The 19772-nt window shown below is 29.1% G+C and overlaps 1 protein-coding gene across 2 annotated transcripts; it reads left to right on the forward strand.

The window, feature by feature from the left end:
• Nucleotides 1–15908: 15908 nt before the first annotated feature.
• On the forward strand, nt 15909–19772 carry LOC114745268 (AUGMIN subunit 8-like). 2 transcript variants are annotated; one of them, XM_028933419.1, is made up of 4 exons: nt 15912–16210; nt 17704–19154; nt 19241–19360; nt 19698–19772. In XM_028933419.1, exons 2-4 carry the CDS (start codon nt 17841–17843, stop codon nt 19743–19745), a joined length of 1482 nt encoding a protein of 493 aa, XP_028789252.1. In that variant the 5' UTR covers nt 15912–16210; nt 17704–17840; the 3' UTR covers nt 19746–19772. The 2 variants fall into 2 exon arrangements, with proteins under 2 accessions (XP_028789253.1, XP_028789252.1); XM_028933420.1 differs by lacking the exon at nt 19241–19360 and having other exon boundaries at nt 15909–16210.

Raw genomic sequence — 19772 nt, forward strand, 5'->3', positions numbered from 1 at the left:
TACAAGAATTAGTTTAGTTGGTAAGGAGTCGGCTTATAGCCTATAAGGTCATGAGTTTGAATCTTACTGTCAATGTGAAAACTTTGTTGGTAGGCGATCTGTAAGTACTTTTTGAATATGAAGGGATGTACTGACCTTGGTGAGTCCCTAGGTCGTTTATAAATAATGAATTCAAATTTCATTTTAAACATTTTTAAGGGATAAATTTATAAATATCTTTATGATTCATTATTTTATCTCCTCAGGCTTTTAATTTTCTATCCATCAAAAAATTGAGACAGAATTAAGAAGATTTAACCAAATCTTAAAAAAGGAGTATGCAAATGCAAACACATGTTGAGTATTCATTATCCATTTTTATTTTTGAAAATTATTTTAAATTTAATGAAATCCTCTTGTGGCATGGTTTTTAATTCCCACTTAATCCATCTAGCACATGTTATGCATGATATGGTTATCATTATTATTATATGTGAGGTTTGATTGAATCTTTTGAGTTGAAAATAAATGTATTGAAATATTTGTACTAAATAAACTAAACAGATTGAGATATTGGAAGAAATCAAAATATAGTATGTATTGTATTCATAAAATATAACTAATATAAATAGTATGACTAAAACTTAGTAAACATAAATGACATTTTAACAATCATCTTGGGGCAATAAAAGTGTGGCAGATATGTATAAGGCAAGTGAATCAAAATATATTTATAATTTTCTAGAAATTATTTTCTCACAAAAATTTTAATGAAACCCATCTCCCACTATCGTTGCCTTCATATCAAATTTTCTTATCTTTATTTTTAACTTTGACTGCTATTTGTTATTAATTAAGTTAAATTATATATATAAGGATAATTAATTGCTTTTCGGAAAACGTTGAGAGAGAAGAAAATATTTTAATTAAATAATTCATATGTGGAGCTTTTCGGCTAAAAGCATATGATCAAGCCTGTAAAGTTTATGGAAGCTGCAAAACAGTGAAATGAATGAATGGTAATAATCATTCTCCAATCCACAAATGTCTTCTTTTTCCCTCTTTTATTCTTTTCTCTTTAATTACTTATCGATCATTCAAAGTAAACTTCAGCATTTCGCCAACCCAAAAGTTTCCCATTATTTTTCTAGAATTAGATGAGCTACCTCTATTATACGAAATTTTTAAAATAATAATAATAATAATAATAATAATATATTATTATTATTATTATTATTATTATTATTATTATTATTATTATTATTATTATTATTATTATGATGCATGTAATCCAGAAATAATAATATTTGTTATAAGTTTTAAGGATGATTTCAATTAAATCCAGCTAAAATACAAAACCTCAGATTTAGGCCTATATTTTCAACAAAATTCTAATCAAGCTCAGATGACTAATTAGAGATTTTTGAATCTTGTAAATTTATCTGAATGTCCTTGAATGTTTACTACTAACCCTTCCTCTCTTCTCAATTGGGAATCTCTCTCCTCCCATCCTTCTCACTCACCCCAATCATCATTGCTCCTTTGTTTATATAATTAATCGTTACTCAGAGAATGATGAGTTCATATAACAAAAACCTAAAAGCTTAACTAAAATGGAAAAAAAAATTAATGTGAATTGCTAACTGCGGTCAAATTCACCATCTCAGGAAAGCCAATGCCGATCAGTTCTAATGATTTCAAATTTTTGAGTCACCATGAGGCTCCATCCACGACAGTTCTTAATATTGGTGAAAGTGTAGGCCTAATAAATATGAATTTTAGCATTTTTGCAAGATTTAATTGGGATTCTCCCTAAATTCTACGCATAGAACTATATAACTTACAACATGAATGGCTTTTCGAGAGTTTTCTATAATTAATACATATAAGCTCCAGATGTTATACACACACAGATATATATATATATATATGTATATATATTCTAAAATTACTACAAGCTATTAACTGACATGATAAGTAGTTTCATTTCTATAAAAAGAAGAACATAAGTTTAAATTTCAAAACATGTACTTGTTAGAGGGATTTGACAGTAACACTCTTAGTTTAACAGAGATTAGTTTAAAATCTAAAGTGACATAAAGATACTCTAAATTATACCAAAAGAATTATAAAGATGCATTCTTTTATTGTAACTCTTAATACAAAATTTAGGAACTTGTTACTTGCAAATAATAGGCATATACTAAATGATTGTAAGTTTGAGGTGCAAGAGACTCACTCCATATTTATCCTTTAATTTTCTCTTATCTTCTTCATTCCTTCATCTCAACCTCTTGTATTTCTTGCATAGTAATTAATTATTCAACTCCTATATTTCCTATATTTAGGACTTGGAAAATATATTTACTAATTTAATTTGTACCGTTTTGTGTTAGGGTAATAAGAATGATATGTTGCATGTCTAATTTCCAAATACTTCCTTTTTTGCCTGAATTCTAAATACTAGCTTCGTTGAGATTAGAATACAGTAGCAATTAAAATAAAAATGATGTTGGATGTGTCAATTGTAATTGCCAAGATGTTTCAAAAATCATTGATGCAAATTCTTTGAATGATCTGCTGAAGATCATAGAAATGTCAGATGGAATTTTCATCCTTCAATTAATTAATAAAACCTCCAAGTTACATTAGTGAGGGGCAGTATCATTTATTAGTTGGGACTTGGAAGTCATCAATAGATGATGTGGATGATTTATGAAATTGAAAATAAATAAAAAAATAGAAGACAAAAAATGAAACTTAAAATGAAATCATAGGGTTAATAAAATAAAATAAAACAACAAAAAATTACAATTTTTAAAAAGTTTAAAATCTAAATTAAACACATTTTAATGGGAGAATTCTAATTAAATCCGGTTGAAATATCAAAATTCAAATTAAGGCCTATACTTTTAACAAATTCCTAATTAGGCCAATAGGTCTTATTGGGAATTTTTGAATGTTGTTAAAAGACTAAAATATTCATTTAAAATAGCAAATTGGTAATTGGTCCAATCAATTTATGACTTAAATTCTTTTTGTTCTTGAGATGTTGCTAGATGAACCAACGGCTTCACGTGTCCTTACTCCATATGTTGTTAAAAGAGTAAAATGTATAATGTTTTAAATAAAATTATATTAAGAAGTTCATATTACTTCATTCATCCCACGAAATGTTAGAAAATTTATTTAGATTTTTAATACAAACTCATATTAATTATTAGTATGAATTTTAGCAATAAGATTACAAGACATAATATGATGAGAACATCTAACAAAGCACTTAAGAAAATGACAAATTTGATGCTGAAATATACTAATACATTAAACTTCTAATTTTTCAACTATAAGGAAAAAAATTCCTTTGAAAAATTATTAATTTAATGGTGTTGGAATCAAATAATTAAAAGGTCCTATTCCCATTACTGGAAAAAAGTCCTTGTTCCCATAAATTTCTTATCAATATATCAAATTTAGTAATACCTCTAATCCTTAATATAAGATCATGTTTGATTTTTATTTTGATCCTAAATATAAGACCCCAATCTACTTTGTCTATCATATTTATACATTTTTTCTAAAGTAGCCATTTTAACAATGATAGTTCTAGTCAATATACTTGATTAATAAGAATATTTTAGGAAAAACAACACATATTTAGGACAAATAACTAACTCAACTTACTTCCTTAATCTTCTCAAATTAGTCAACTAGCTCTTATAATTAGGGCTGGAGGTAGTATTAAATATTATATTATGCATTGTCAATTTTTTGCTCCTAGTATTTCCAAATTTTTTTATGTAAAACATTTGGTATAAATAAATACTATATAATGTCAAGTTTTCATAGCTTAATTTTTTTTCAAAATAATATTATTTTAAATTATAAAAGGATATTTTAGTCTTTTAACAACATTTAAAAATTCCCAATAAGGCTTATTAGCCTAATTAGAGATTTGTTAAAAGTGTAGATCTTAATTTGGATTTTGATATTCTAACCGGACTTAATCAGGATTCTTCCCATCTTAATCTATTTAATAGAATAGGAAAAGAAAAATATTTCCAACAACATAGCATACAACCACTATTTCATCGTTGGGAATGTGTACAACATGTCAAAATAAATCTTTCCTTCTTTCTCTTAATATAATATCTTCAAGTTACTCTATTTCTCATAAACTAATTTACCAAACTTATAAATAAATTAATATATAATCTAACATTATATATAGGTATTTTAGAAAGATAATGTCATATTTACTGTGATTAACTAATGTATTTATCTTTCTTAATCTATTCAAATTAATTAAATAACTCTAATGATATTGTCAGGATTTGAGTTTCTTTGGCAATATGCATGCTAACTAGACAAATGACATAGGTATGCTTTCACAGCATGCTAATAAATTACGCAAAGGAATTAATTAACATTTTTTGGCCAAAAGAAGAAAATAATTAATTAATGCTATTGAAAAGTTCAAAGTAAGTTAACGAGGAGCCAGATGATAATATTCCAGGGGGTAGGATATTCCGCTTAGCACGTAAACTAGGACTTTCTAATTTGTTTGTTTGAATTTCTTAGTCGACAAGCATGGGATTGAGATTGTCGATCAAAACTAATGACATTGCTGACTCCTTATCCACCGCCTGTCCTTTCCTTCCTTCCATTCTATCAGATTGGAGGCCCCCCCCCCCCCAAAAAAAACCCACAACAAAGTTTTTGTTCCTCTAATTTTAAATGTAAAGACTTTATTTTCTTTCTTTTTTTTTGAACTAGGACAAAATGATATATATTAAAAAGATAGAGTTCAAATATTACAAAAGGTCATATAGCCTATATTAAAGAAAACTACTTTTATAAATTACATCAATATACAGAGGAGTTTGGCCAAAAAATATATATATATATATATATATATATACTGAGGAGACAAATTGTAAATAAGCGAGAGGATCTCTTGGCAAGTGATAGAAGGAACATTTGGACAGTAGTTCGAAATGTAAAATTTTAATCCAGTTTATTTTTTATATTTATCTTTTTTTCAAGTTATAATTTATTTAACTTATAAACTGATGTGTAATCTATATTTCAAGGGAATGTTTTAGGAAGATCATGTTTGTTAGAATTAAATAATTTATTTAGCTTCATTAATCTATCAAAATTAATTAAATGACTCTTATATTAAGAAATTGAGGGTAAATGATAAAGAATTTATGAAGGGATTAAATCTTTAATTATGTAATACTTGAATTTGATTTTGTGATACCAATCCGGTTCTTATTATAAGTCACTTGTAAGGTATTTAATAGTCATTTTTTAATTTTATCCTTATTTAATTTTTGTTGGAAAGAGAGAGAGGGGAGAGATGTAAGAATGATTTGTAAATATAGAGCAAGAAAAACTTTGATAAGAGTAAATTTAACAAACTTTAACAATTTAATGTATTTTTTGGTAGACTTATAATCAATAAGAACCAAATTGTACCATATATCAAATAATTTTATAAGAAAATCTGTCATTAAATATTGAAATTTTAGTAATTATCATGTTCAAAGCAGATGATTTTATTGATTTTTAACATTAACAACTCGTAAACTAATTTGGATAGCAATTAGCAAGTATGTTGGAAGTTTTGATCATCTTTGATTTCTTATGCCTGCATGCAAAGGCAGCATAAGGGGAGAAAAAAACAAAGAAATTAGTCTTGTAATTCTAATATGGGAAGGCATATGTGCAATGGAAGTACATAAAATAGAATTTACTTATTTAAAAATTAAAAAAATAACTCAATATTAGGCCATAAAATAACAAATAAGTCCTCATACACACACACACTATCTCCTGTCCTAAATATAAAAGCTAATTAGTTGTTTTAAATATAAGACTTTAATTTATTTTTGTCTCCCAAATTTATAATGTATTCTCAAAAATATCCCTATTAATTATAAGGTATTTCCACCCAAGTGTAGTTTTAATATACATGATTGAATAAAGATAATTTATAGAAGTCGACACACATTTGTTACAAATCATTAACTTATCTAATTTTTTTAATCTCCCAAAATTAGCTATCGAGCTCTTATATTTCCTCTCCTTAATATAAGAGCTCGTTTAATTTTTATCTTGGTCTTAAATATAAAACCCCAATCTATTTTATCTCTCATATTTATCTATTGTTTTCCTAAAATAGTCTTTGTAATAATGATAGTTCTAATTAATATATTTGATTAGCAAATATATTTTAGAAAAGACAACACCTATTTATTACAAATAACTATTTTAACTAGCTTTTTAAATCTATTTAAATTAGTTAATTAATTTTTATATTAAGAATCCGAGATAATATATATATATATATAAGCATAATATAAGTCAAATATTTAAAGTTAGCTTTACATAAATTGTAACATCATTTCACCCACTAAGGGGGTGTTTGGTAACAACAAAAAGTGATTCTCAGAAGCACTTTTCTGCAAAACGAGACAAACTCCTCCACATATTTACTTCGTAAATCGTAAAAACACTTCTAAAATCATGATTTGGTTTCCATCCAAACACCCCGAGAGAGTTCGTGATTTGATGTGGGAACATCCTGTTGACTTCGTGTTAACAGCGAAATGGTCCCTATTCCTTTATTCTCCCCATCTTTTGATGTTGTCTGTTTTAGATGACAACAAAAGCCGATTTCTGTGATAAATTTTTTTTTTATTTGTGTTGATTTTGATAATAAATGATGAATATAAATATTAATTAAAGTCAGGCGAAAACCAAACTTCATTTTTTTTTTGGGGGGTTGAAAATTGAAAAGTATATAATTTACATGATTTGTAAGAAAAGTGAGGAAAAGTCCTCGTTGAAAGTTTTATTGGTGAGAAGAATCTAAATTAGAGTATATGTAATATCATGCGTAAAAAATTTGTAAAACGCTTATATTTTTTATGTATAAAAACTTCTCAGATTCTTCACGCACAAAAAAAAAAAATGCAACAGAAAATTTACACCCCCAATTTTTCGTGGTTTGTGTGAATTTGGATGGGTAAAAAATGTACTCCTCCGGTCCTAATTATAAGACCCAATTAACTTATTTGAGGAGATTAAGGAAGTAAGTTAAGTTGGTTATTTATAATAAATAAGTATTGTCATTCCTAAAATATCCTTACTAATTAAGTATATTGGCTAAAACTATTATTATTAGAAGGATTATCTTGGAAAAAAATGCATAAATATAAGAGACAAAATGGATTGGGGTCTTATAATTAGGACCAAATAAAAAGTCAAATGGGGTCTTATAATAAGGACCGGAGGAGTATAATATTTTGCTTAATACTGAGGAAAAATTAAAAATTTCAGGGTCCTGGCTCTGATCAGATCCCCTCTCCCTCATTAACTAATCTTGATTAGTACTCCTCCGATCCTTAATATAAGACCTATTTAACTAATTTGATTACATTAAGAAAGTTAGGTAAGTTAGTTAATTATAAGAAAAATGAAACATTTTTCCTAAAACACCATAATTATCTTTCTTAATACTCCTCTCCCTCTTCTACTTGATTATGGCTGAGGGAGTATCCATATGGGCAATTTAGAGAAAATTAATAAATATGAGAAAATGTCTTATATTTAGGATTAAAACCAACTCAATAATTGAGTCTTATATTAAGAACCAAATGAGTATGTTTTTCCTGGAATCTTGATTAATATTGTTGATGTTTATTTAACACATTTATTCTTGGATGTATATGCCATTCAAAATGTCTCATGTGTAGTCATTACATATAATCTTTCAATCCAAAATATAAAACTTATTTTGTAGTGTAAGGCTATACTATTAATTTAGTAATATATTTAAATGAATTTTATAAATTGCAAATGAAATTTTCATTTAATTATTATCTTAAAAATGTATATTATTACTACAGTATATAAGTCATTGTTCGATTCTGCGAACTAAATATCGCTATAAAAGTTAGTGATGAAAACCAATTCAAATGCTTGCTTAGTTGTAAATTAGATTTACAATGTACCTTTTCCTTCTTTTTTTTATTTTGTGGTTTTTTGGAAAGTTAGGCCAACAAATTTAATACCTAATAATTTTTTTTTCATTTAATCATGTAGCTTTCACAAATGTAATGTACTTTTGATTGAAACTAACCCATAAATTAACAGATCAGTTCTACCAAACTTTCGTCCACCGTACCCTTCTATCAATTAGAAAATAGTCAATTCCTGTCCTATGATTATTATTAATAGGTTGTGGGATTTGAATATCCTCAATTGAGGCTCAATTTAAAATTATTCAATACTACCTCCGGTACTTAATGTAAAAATTAGTTTAATTTTTAATTTAGTCTTAAATATAATATTTTAACCTATTTTATCTCTCATATTTATCATTTTTTCAAGGTAATTATTGTAGTATCTGCACATGTTAAAAGGTATTATCACATGGTAGTTTTAGCTAATACATATGATTAGCAATGGTACTTCAGGGAAGACAACACCTATTTATTACAAATAACTAATTTAATTAATTTTTTTAATCAACTCAAATTAATTAACTAATCTTATATTAAGGATTAGGGGTAATATCAAATTATGGTTTAATGATAAAAATAATTGACAATTACAGTCCTCTATTTATTTGTTTTCTTAAAATATTTTGAAAATCTGTCTATTTCCTGTGTGATTCAGATAAAAATTACTCATCTGGTCCTTAATATAAGACATATTTAACTAATTTAATTATATTAAGAAAGTTAAGTAAGTTAGTTAATTATAAGAAATATGATACACTTTTCCTAAAAACACCATAATTATCTTTCTTAATATTCTTCCTCCCTCACTTACTTAATTATGGTTGAGAGAGTATCTATAAGGCTAATTTAGAAAAAATTGATAAATATGAGAAACATGTCTTATATTTAGGACAAAAAGTAACTTAACAATTAGGTTTTATATTAAGGACCAGAAGAGTAATTTTTTAATGAGATTATTATTTACTTATTAAAATATGAATAAACTGTAATACTATGTTTTATTATAACAAAGATTACAATAACATTTTCCAATAATATATATTGTCATGTTATTAATTATTAATCAATTAATAATTAATACTCGTTTGTTTTCAGTCTTTTGATAAACGATAATATCTATAGTTTTTTGTTAATTTAATGTGTTGTACCCAAAGTTCTGAATAGTTAAATGAAGGAGGACATGTGGAAATTAAAAAATGCTTATATATTTACATAATTGCCACGACCTTGCGAGAGTATGCATTCATTTATGGTAAGGTCATGCATGTCACGCCCACTCCATAATATTTTATATTTATAGTATAATATGCATTTAATTTGTTCATTTATTAATTACCGGAGGTTCTATATACATATATGGTCCTTGTATTTAATAATTGAAATTTCATCATAAATGTTGCAGGTGGAATTTAAATGCTTCATCACAATTAGCATTTTCATAGTTATTGACACATTAATTTCCCTCACTCTCAAAAAAAAAAAAAAAAGGTCATACTCATGCATATTATTAAACATTTTCTGTTTTTCAAAAATAAAAAGTATCCCTTCCATTCAGAATTATAAGGCATTTTTAGCTAACTTCTACTCCTAGAAAAAAATAGTTAATGTCAATAAAAAATAAAGAATTTGAAAGATAACACAAGTTCGAATCCTATAAAACATAATTGTTGGAAGGGATTTAATTTTAACACACCCAGCCTAATAGATATTAGCCTTAAGTCTAAAATGGGTTAGAGAGACTCTGAATTTATATTTAAAAAAAAATCAAGCAAAGTACCTTTTAATGTCTATCCTTATTTAATAGAGTTATTTAATTATAACTAAATATGAAAATCTCATTAATCTCATCAAGCATTCATTAAGAACATTTTTCAGAAAACTCCATTAGTTTCTCCTGCAAAGCAACACCAATAAAATGCTTTATATTTTTACACATGGAAAGAATGAAAAAATGCCTTATAATGTCAAATGGGGGGACAATGATCAATCCAATTAATTTCGACGAAAACAAGAGCTAAAAGATGAGTGGAGCTAGCTCATACAGGCTCAGGCTTAGAAGCCTTAGTAGTTAGTATCCTAAATTTAGCTACTCTTCCGGTCCTTATTATAAGACCCAATTTGACTTTTTATTTGGTCCTAATTATAAGACCCCAATCCATTTTATCTCTTATATTTATGCATTTTTTTCAAGATAATTTTTCTAATAATGATAGTTTTAACCAATATACTTAATTAGCAAGGATATTTTAGGAATGACAACACTTATTTATTATAAATAACCAACTTAACTTACTTCCTTAATCTCCTCAAATAAGTCAATTGGGTCTTATAATTAGGACCGGAGGAGTATTTCTTTGCTTTGACCTTTATTGACGTCAAGCCTGAACAAATCCATATATTTTTTTTTTATGTCATTACATTACATATCCAAACTCTAAAAAGACCAAATTATAATGGGAAGGTAACATAAAAACAAATTAGAAATTATAATATTTAATTTAGACATTTAAGAGATCAAAATTGTAGAGAAGAAAGTGATGCTGATATGATATTTTGCAAATATAGTTAAATAACAAAAATGTCTTTGTATCAAAAAGTTTATTAATAAGTTGTGAATTGTTAATGAAAAGTATTGAACAACAAATGACAATAAATGTACTGATAATGACAAGTTATTCAGTAATAAATCATGAATTGACAATGACAAGTGTTAAACAACTAATAACAAAAAAATATACTGACAATAACAAGTATGATAGTCTTGTTTTGAAAAATTCTGATACAATGGCATTTTAATCATCTAGCTACATTTGCAAAATATCAGATTAATTACCTACCACTTTCTCCCCTAAAATTTTGACCTCTTGGGTGCTTGAATTATAATATTACAATTTTTAACTTCTTTTTATGTCATTTTTAATGTCCAAAATAAGTAATACAAATCCAAAATTTGAAATACAAAATCATCTTCTGAACTCTAAATTAAAATATGAATCCTCCTTAATTCTCATCTTCATTATGTTTTACTAGGACTTTGATATATATATATATATATATATATATATAGTTTCAAATTTTCATTTTGTTGGCGATCAAATTTACAAACAACTGACATCAGGATAACATGTCATGAGTGTTTCCCTAAAACTGGGGTGTTAAGTTCCAAACTTTATTTTTTTAAAGCAATTTGAAAATAAAACATTAAAGGGCTAAAACGGGGTAATTCGAGTCTAAATCCAAATTTTCCGAGCTTATTTTGAAAAAAAACAACTCTAATTTTTAAAACCGACCCTAAAAAAAGGACTTAAACGCATCTTAACTTTAACAATAAAATTATTGTGTCATAACTTATTTAAATAGTAATATAATAACATCCTTAAAACTTAATACAACACTTATTTAGCTTTTGTTTCAAGAAGTAATTATGATTTTAAGGTATTTTCATTTTAATTTTCTTAATCTGAAACTTTAGATATGATTGTTTTTGTTGCAAACCTGTGATAATTGTTGTTTTATTGTTTACTATCTAGACACACACATAAAGGTCAAGCTAACATTGCAATAATCATTAATTAATTAGTTGGTTTGGGGTCTAACCATCGTTTCTAAGTACTGATGAATAGGGTTAACTAAGTTTTGATTGTTATTCGAGTAATTATTCGACCTCTAATTTATAATCACGTTCATATAATTGAACTATTACTTAACTGATTGCTTTACAGAATTTATTAATTGAGGGAATTAAGACATAATGATTGATGTATTTTGTTTAAGAAAACATAATAGTGTTGTTATCATGAATATAACATTTTGAAAGAAGCTTAGCTCTCTGGCAAAGAAATATTATGAAAGAAGCTTTGCTCTCTAGCAAAGAAATATTAAATTATCCACTACCCAAAATTTAGAGGAATAACAAAAGTTGGCCAGACCAACGTCAAGTGAATATTATTATACTGATATGAAATTATTACTCCTATAAAACTGATTTACAACACCGAATTTATTTATTTGAAGGAAAGTGTTTTTAATTAAGTTTTAATGGCCTCTCTAGAAATGTATGCCTGTGTCTTTAATTTTTATTGAAATAGTATATTTATATCTTTCTATATTTGTAAAGTATAGATACGCCTGCTATAAAAACAAAACATAAACTATTTGAATTTATTTTAAATTTTATTAGAAATATACGTGATTCTCTGCTATATTTAAAAGTTATGCAATTTAAAAATAAAAGTCAATATAATTTTTGGTCTCTTAAGTTTGTTTTTATTTTGTTTTTGGCCGCCTTAAGTTTTAAATTATAAGTTATGGTTCCTCAAGTTTATTTTCATTTAAAATATTGTTCTTTATAATTTAATAAAAACTTGAATCATATTGCTCATTGAGAGATCAAAACCTATGATTTAAAATTCGAAGGACAAAACCAAAATTTGTGTAAACTTGAGAGACTAAAAATTATGTGTATTTTAAAAATAAAAAAGAAATCTACATGATGTCAGAAAATTTGAAAAAATCATGTAATTTTTAAAAATTTTTAAAGATCAAATTAATTTAAAAAATAGAAGAGAAGAGAAATTCTATAATTTAAAAAATAAAATTGAAAATTGGCCAAGATAAGTTCATTGAATAAATATACATTCTTGTGTTATATTTAAGAAAAATGAAAAAGAAAATATTGGCACAGCACGCCACCCAGTTTCAAAGACTAATACATTTGAAAGATTCATAATCACAGGTTCTTATAATTTATTTCTAGTCACTTTCTTATTTACGGAAGCAGTTGGCATGGGATGATAGCTAGAGTTTTATTAAATTGTAATAAAAATACAAACAAGTTGTTCAATAATGGTATAAATATTAATAACAATATTTATTAAGATACACAAAATTACCAGTTACATGTTATTGTCCAAACAAAGACTTAGAATGTGAAATATACCTAAACGGCATGGTACGTCAAGATTAAGGGAATCCTGTGTGATTTAAAAAGCTGTGTTATTTTTTTCTTTTTTATAAAGAGATCTTTTAACTGCGTTCTATATTTGATTTTGATCCATGGATTACAGGTAATTAAATTTGTGCAAGTGAAAATGATGAAAAAAGTGAAAGGTTATATGGCTGAGAAAATATTAAGATAGTAAGTGCTCTCACTTGATCAAGAGAACATAAATTTAAATCCCAAAAAGTACACTTGTTGTTGTTAAGAGAAGAAAACTCTTTGCGCTCTAAATATTAAAAGGAGAAACCCAAAAAAAAAAAGAGTTAAAGTTTTAATAAACAGGCTTGATTTCCATTTTAAATATTTTTTGAAAAAAATAATGGGGAAAGACGTCTACTTAGGATGTGAAAGTGTTAACACTTGAAAAGAAAGTTATATGATACTCTAACTTAATATGTGAAAAGCATGCATTGTAATCTCAGTTTTATTTAAAAAAATAGTTAGAGGGGTCCATATATATCATTCCCTAATTTTTGGAGGAAGAAGTACGAATTAAGTGCTCTAGTTTTATATAATATTTTAGTTTAGTCTTTTAATTTTTTAAAGTATTCTTCTTTAACCTTAACATAATTAGTTTCAATTGATATTTTTTGTGCTAATCATTATTATTTTAAAAATTAAATTTAATATGTCACTAGTTCTAATATTTTGTTAACCTTAACCCTCTCTTTTTGCATTCACATGAAACCAAATTTGAGATTTACTACCTCTAATCCTTAATACAAAATATAATTGGAAGTTATATTTAATTTTAAATATAAGACGACAATCTATTTTGTCTTCTAATTTTATTTTTTCTAAAATATTCTTTTTTATTATAACTTTGTAAGGGATTTGCACCAAAAAATAATTCTAATACATATAATTGAAGATGGTGGTTTAAAGAAACAAACACATATTTGTTACAGATAAACAACTTAACTTATTTTATTAATGTCTCTAAATTAATTATCTAGTTTTTATATTAAAAAGCACCGATGATGCCATAACCCCTTTCACCAAGAAAATCCAGTAAGGCTTATGTGTGGGGGGCCGGGGGGCACCACAGGGTATAGATTTCTGAAGGGGGTGATAGGTGTAAGGAAAATGGGACAAGCTGTGTGATAGGGGAAGAGGACATGAAAGGCTTCACATGGGGTCTGCATTTCACGTCCTTTTCGTAAGATTAGGATGCCATGTTATTTGTGTGTATATTTCCTTGTGTGCTTCATTCGGTGGCATTCTTCAATCTAACTATATATCCCTTCTCGAGAAGAGCAGGCAATATTCTTACTACAACATCAAGTAACCACTCTGCTAAATTGATTGAAACTCAATATATCACATTTTTTCCTATTTTTTGTAAATAGATTATGATTAAAAAAATTAAATATGGATTGTTTAAATTTAATTTAGATGATCCAGGTAATCATATATTAAGAGATTAAGAGATACTTCTCCAGTCCCAAATATGAGACTCATTTTGTAGTGCAATTCATATTATAAAATGAGTTTTATATTTAAAATCAGAAAAAGTACTGTATAAGAAGATATGATTGTATACAGGGATAATATTTTATAGTATTACAGTTTTTTCCTTTCATCTTCATCTTAATGCATCATATGTACGTATAAAGCTAGTTAGCCTTTGGCATCAAAGAGATAGAGATGGAGGGGGAAAGGAGGGGCGGAGAAACAATAAGTTCGATTATAAATTGTTAAAGTGGGGTTAGAAATATTTTTTTAAATATAATTTAGAGTATTCTCAAATCACTTTGGTCTTGAGGATAACCTCTAGCGAATCAAAAGCGTTAAGGTTAAAACCGTCTAAACAAGCGTGCTTTTTAGGATTTAAACTTGTGTTCTCATTCTTAAGAAAGTGAGATTGCTTACTGTCTCAATTAAGAGCTTGTTGGTTAGAAATATTTAATGGGTTAAAGTACAAATTTGTTCTGAAAGTTTTTATTCAGGAATGCTAAGTATCCGAAAGTTTTTTTGGGAGCAAATTTGCCTCAAAATTTTAAAATTGTAACAATATTATCCTGTCGTTAAAAATATTAATGGTTAACATTATTATTTTAACGGGTAACCTTAATCTTTTGACAGTGAATGATAATATTGTTACAATTTTAAATTTCTAGAACAAATTTGCTTTAAAAAAAAAACTTTCGGATATCCAAATTTCTTGAGTGAAAACTTTCAAAATCAATTTCTAGCTTAACCCATATTTATTTAATTTTTCTTATTCTTTTATGTTACATTTTTCTTTATTAAAATTTTATAACTCAATTTCTTTATTTTTTTAAAAATAAAAAATTTATTAAAATTTTTTCTCCTTTGTGAACTCTTCCCTACAAATAGGACGTTGCTGACTTGATTTTGCTTATCTTCTTTAATTTTAAAAAACAGTGTATTTATATTGTTAATATTTATATAGAAATAAATATGATAAAAAATTAAAAATAAATTTAAATTCTAAAAATAATATCTAAAAATTGAAAAATAGAATATTCTTGATACACCTCAAAATAATTTTTTTTAAAACAAACAAATAATTATATAGTTTTTAATTCTTATTTTTTTACCATCGTTTTTAATTCTTATTTGATAGCTTGCTTCCCACATATTTAAAATTTCACGTTTATTGGGAACAATGCGCTAAAATAATTTATTAATTAATTTTATCAAGAAAATCAGGTAACCACACCCGGAGGACTAAGCCCAATTAAAAGTAGGTGGCGCGAAATCTACTGTCCCCACACTACTACTTCCCTCGTTTCCCAACTGAAACCGTTTCCTATATACTCTTTCAAATAATTATTCTTTTTTTTTTAAATCTTAATTAAACCTTTTTAGGAGCAAGAAATCATCATTTTTCTCTTCTTTTAATTCTCTCGCTTTCTCCTTCCCTCTCTCTGCTTCAAAACTAGAAAACACCTCGCGCCGGAAAATATTGACCTCCGACGTCCGCTTGCTGTCTTTCCGTCAATCTCCCGGGGGGGCGTTTGTAAGATCCACACTTTGCTTGTTGTTCGATTTTGGAAGAGTTAGAGGGTTTTGGATTCTCTCTTTTGGTTTTGGAGGACCAAGGAAGGAATTATTCCCGGTTTCTTTAGGGTTCACGGATTGGTTGTTGATGCTCTGTGGTTAATCTGAAGGTCTGAGTATCGACTAGCTCTCATCTGATTGGAAGTTGTTGTTGTTATTCAATGGTAAGGTGAGGTTTTAAACGACTGGATCAATTATGTTTTGATTAATTTTCCTTTTGTGATTTTCTCTGTTCGATCTGGATCGCTTTATTTAGTATTACATCAATGCGGAAATGACTTTAGGGTCCGTTTCTGATCAAATTCTGTTGAGCAAATTCTTTTTATTCTCTTGCTTTGATTGAGAATACAGAAAGATGGATTTTACTTCTCAGAAAGAAGATAATTTTTTCAATAAATGGAACGAGTTTTTTCATTGAACAAGAGTTTTTAGAATCAGATTCGATGAACTTGATGTTTTCAATTTAATTTGCACTGGAACTGGAGTTTTCTTATAAAGATATTACACGAACAGTTGAACACTGAACGTGTCTTCAGCAAGACAGACACGAACCTGTCAATCCAGACACGTCATGGATCCCTTTTCAGAACCCTTGCTTCTTTTTAAAATTTCTCCTGGGAAAAAAGTTTTCTGGATTTCATCAATACTTGTTGATCGTAATAATATGCAACATAATTCGGAGTCGTCAAGACGAAATTACTATTTTGTCTTATTTCGCTGGAAGCGATGTCTCTGTATTGAATGCTGCTTTTTATTTCTCTAATAATATTAGGTTTGCACAATTGGTTAAGGGGGATGGATAGTGATCGCCTCAGCACGTGGTCCTCCATGTCTTTATCCATCTCCCCGAGAACATGAGCACCTGCGAGATCAACTGATTAAGAAATATCTTATTGTGCTCAAGAACAAATGAAATTTTTTTGACAGACCCCATTAGGAATCCGGTCTGGAAATTTAGAAGATAAAACTCATAAAACAGTTACTATGGTAAATACGTGGTTTATCTCAGTACAGTATAGGTATCGATCTGCCAGCTTAATTGAGTATATTTTATTCTGGGAAGGCTTTTTCTTTTGCCTCTGCAAGTTTCCGTATCACTTTCATTGAGTTCCCTTTCATGAAAAGGAGTTGAGAGAGAAGAAGAAACAGGACAGAGTGGGTTTATGTGGAGTAAACCTATTGCCAGCCCACCCGACCATGGCACTCCCGTGAGAGGGACAAAAGAGGAAAAATTAGAGGCTCCCTTACCCTACGCCCTTTTCCTTTCTTATCCTACAATAACCCCAATTTTTAAGGGTACCCCTCCTCTTGAATTTTCAGTTAACCGTCTCTAACGTCTAATGATCATCATTTAAAGCACGTTGAGACAGTTTCCGCGAGTTTCTCTGTCCCATTACACCAAATGCTGTATACCTTCTGTATATTCTTCTTGTATTGGCCTGATCTGGTCGGGTTCGAGTTTTATTTGATGATAAAAAAGTACCCACCTGCGTTTATTCGGTGCGATTCTCAAATTGGTTCTTCAGTAGATCTGAGTAACTGTAAAAATGAGCCTTTTTTCGATTTTCTTTTTGCCTTTGAGTGATTTTATTCTTCACCATTTTTTTCTTTCTTCATTTTTCCACTGGACAGTTTCTTACTTCAGTCATGCATTTGTGGCAGATTTACTGCAGAGGAAAGGACCTTCTTTCTGAATAATTGGTGTCGTTGGCTTAGAATGTGGGGTACATGATTGCTAAGGCTGTTAAATTAAGATTTATAACCAATTCTATCAATGTGGTCTAGTTTGGATAGAGTGGATGGATGTATATGAGTCAGCGCCAGCATTACGGAAGCAACCAGCTGAGGAGACTGGTAGACCACCCTTAATTGCCACCGGAAGAAAAAATGAAGTGGTCACCACCCGGCGCCCTCAAACAAGGGACATTAGTTCCAGGTATAAGTCACCTTCTCGGGCAACACCATCTAGTCCCAGACGATGCTCATCTCCGACCCCGACAAGAACAATCTCCACTTCCTCCAACTTGGTTCCCAAGAGAGCTCAATCAGTGGAAAGGAACCGGCCTTCAACTCTTTCATCCGCAAGACCTTCTACGCCAGTCCGTGATTCGTCTGTGGATGTGCACTTCTCTTCCAGAAGGACAGTAGGTAGTCGTTTGCAGGAGAGTTTATGGCCTTCAACAATGCGAAGCTTAAGCGTTTCTTTCCAATCAGATGGCGTTTCTGTACCTGTTGGCAAGAAAGAGAAACCAAATACTAGCACTTCTGATCGCACTCTGCGGCCGACTTCAAATGTGGCACCCAAGCCGGCTGAACCTCCAACTGTACATAAGCCTATGCCGGAGAGAATGCGTAGTCCTCTGAAAGGGAAGAATACCTCTGATCACTCAGAGAATTCAAAACCAGTTGATGGTTTGCATTCTCGGTTGATTGATCAGCATCGGTGGCCATGTAGTATAGGTGGGAAGGTGTCTTCTAACGCAACAAATCGGAGTGTCGATCTTGCTGATAAGTCAATCAGAACATTGAATTCTTCAGTTCCTAGAACTGGTTTGTCTTCACTAAGAAGGTTGTCTTTATTGGCCGAAACAAGTAAACCCGTACAAAAGTCCACAAATGATACTGTAAGAAATGTATCGATGGTTGAAAGTGATAGAACAGGAAACGAGGTAAAATCAGTTAATGATAATTTGCTACCGGTATTAAGACCTCTCAAACTTGTTTCTGCAAGTCAATCTGGTAAAATAGCTCCAAGAACTCCCTCAGTCGGATCTCAGTCCTTGCCAACTCCAAGATCACGTCCGTCCTCCCCTAGCAAGACCTCAATCCTATCCTCATCTAGTGCAAGAGGCATCAGTCCATCTCGGTCCCGGCCGTCAACTCCTCCTTCTAGAGGAGTTAGTCCCTCTCGAATAAGGTCAACCAGTTTATCCAGTCAATCCAACAGTTCAATTTCCGTGCTTAGTTTTATTGCTGATTTTAGAAAAGGGAAAAGGACGACCCACATAGATGATGCTCACCAATTGCGACTTCTTTACAACCGGCATTTGCAATGGAGATTTGTCAATGCAAGAGCAGAGGATGTGCTTTGTATCCAAACTGCAGCTGCAGAGGTATGACCTACTATCTTTGATAGCCCTTTAGCAACACATGTTAAATCATTTACAAATGATTTACCAGATTTTATTCAACCGCGCAGAAAGTTCTGTTTAATGTATGGAAGGCTACTTTGTCCCTATGGGATTCAGTTATTAGGAAGAGGATCAGTCTCCAGCAGCTGAAACTTGAGCTCAAGCTAAACTCTATTCTGAATGATCAGGTAATCGTATTTCTTCACTGAAATTCGTCCTTTTATATACCGTGTTCTATTGCTGATGGTATATTGTAATCATTTTATGTTGTCTCTAAGATTAATATTTCGGGAAGAGATATACACATAACAAGGTTGGCACTATATATAGATAAATTATGTTTATGCTAGTTTATATTTTAAGCACATAGGTTACTTTAAGTTTTATATTCAGTCTAATATTGGTGATTTTCTGTGGAAAGACAAATAACTGTGAAAGCTGAGGTTCTAATTTTACTTCTTACGGGCGTGTGATTCTATTTGCTTTGTTTTTAAGTGTTGGTTTTCTCTACAATGACTGAAACAGATTGCCTACCTAGATGATTGGGCTTTACTAGAGAGAGAGATCACATAAATGCTCTATCTGGGGCTATTCAAGACT

This window comes from Neltuma alba, unplaced genomic scaffold, assembly GCF_004799145.2.
Source record: "Neltuma alba isolate B1F8T4 unplaced genomic scaffold, ASM479914v2 tig00004584_pilon, whole genome shotgun sequence".
Taxonomy (NCBI): Eukaryota; Viridiplantae; Streptophyta; class Magnoliopsida; order Fabales; family Fabaceae; genus Neltuma; species Neltuma alba.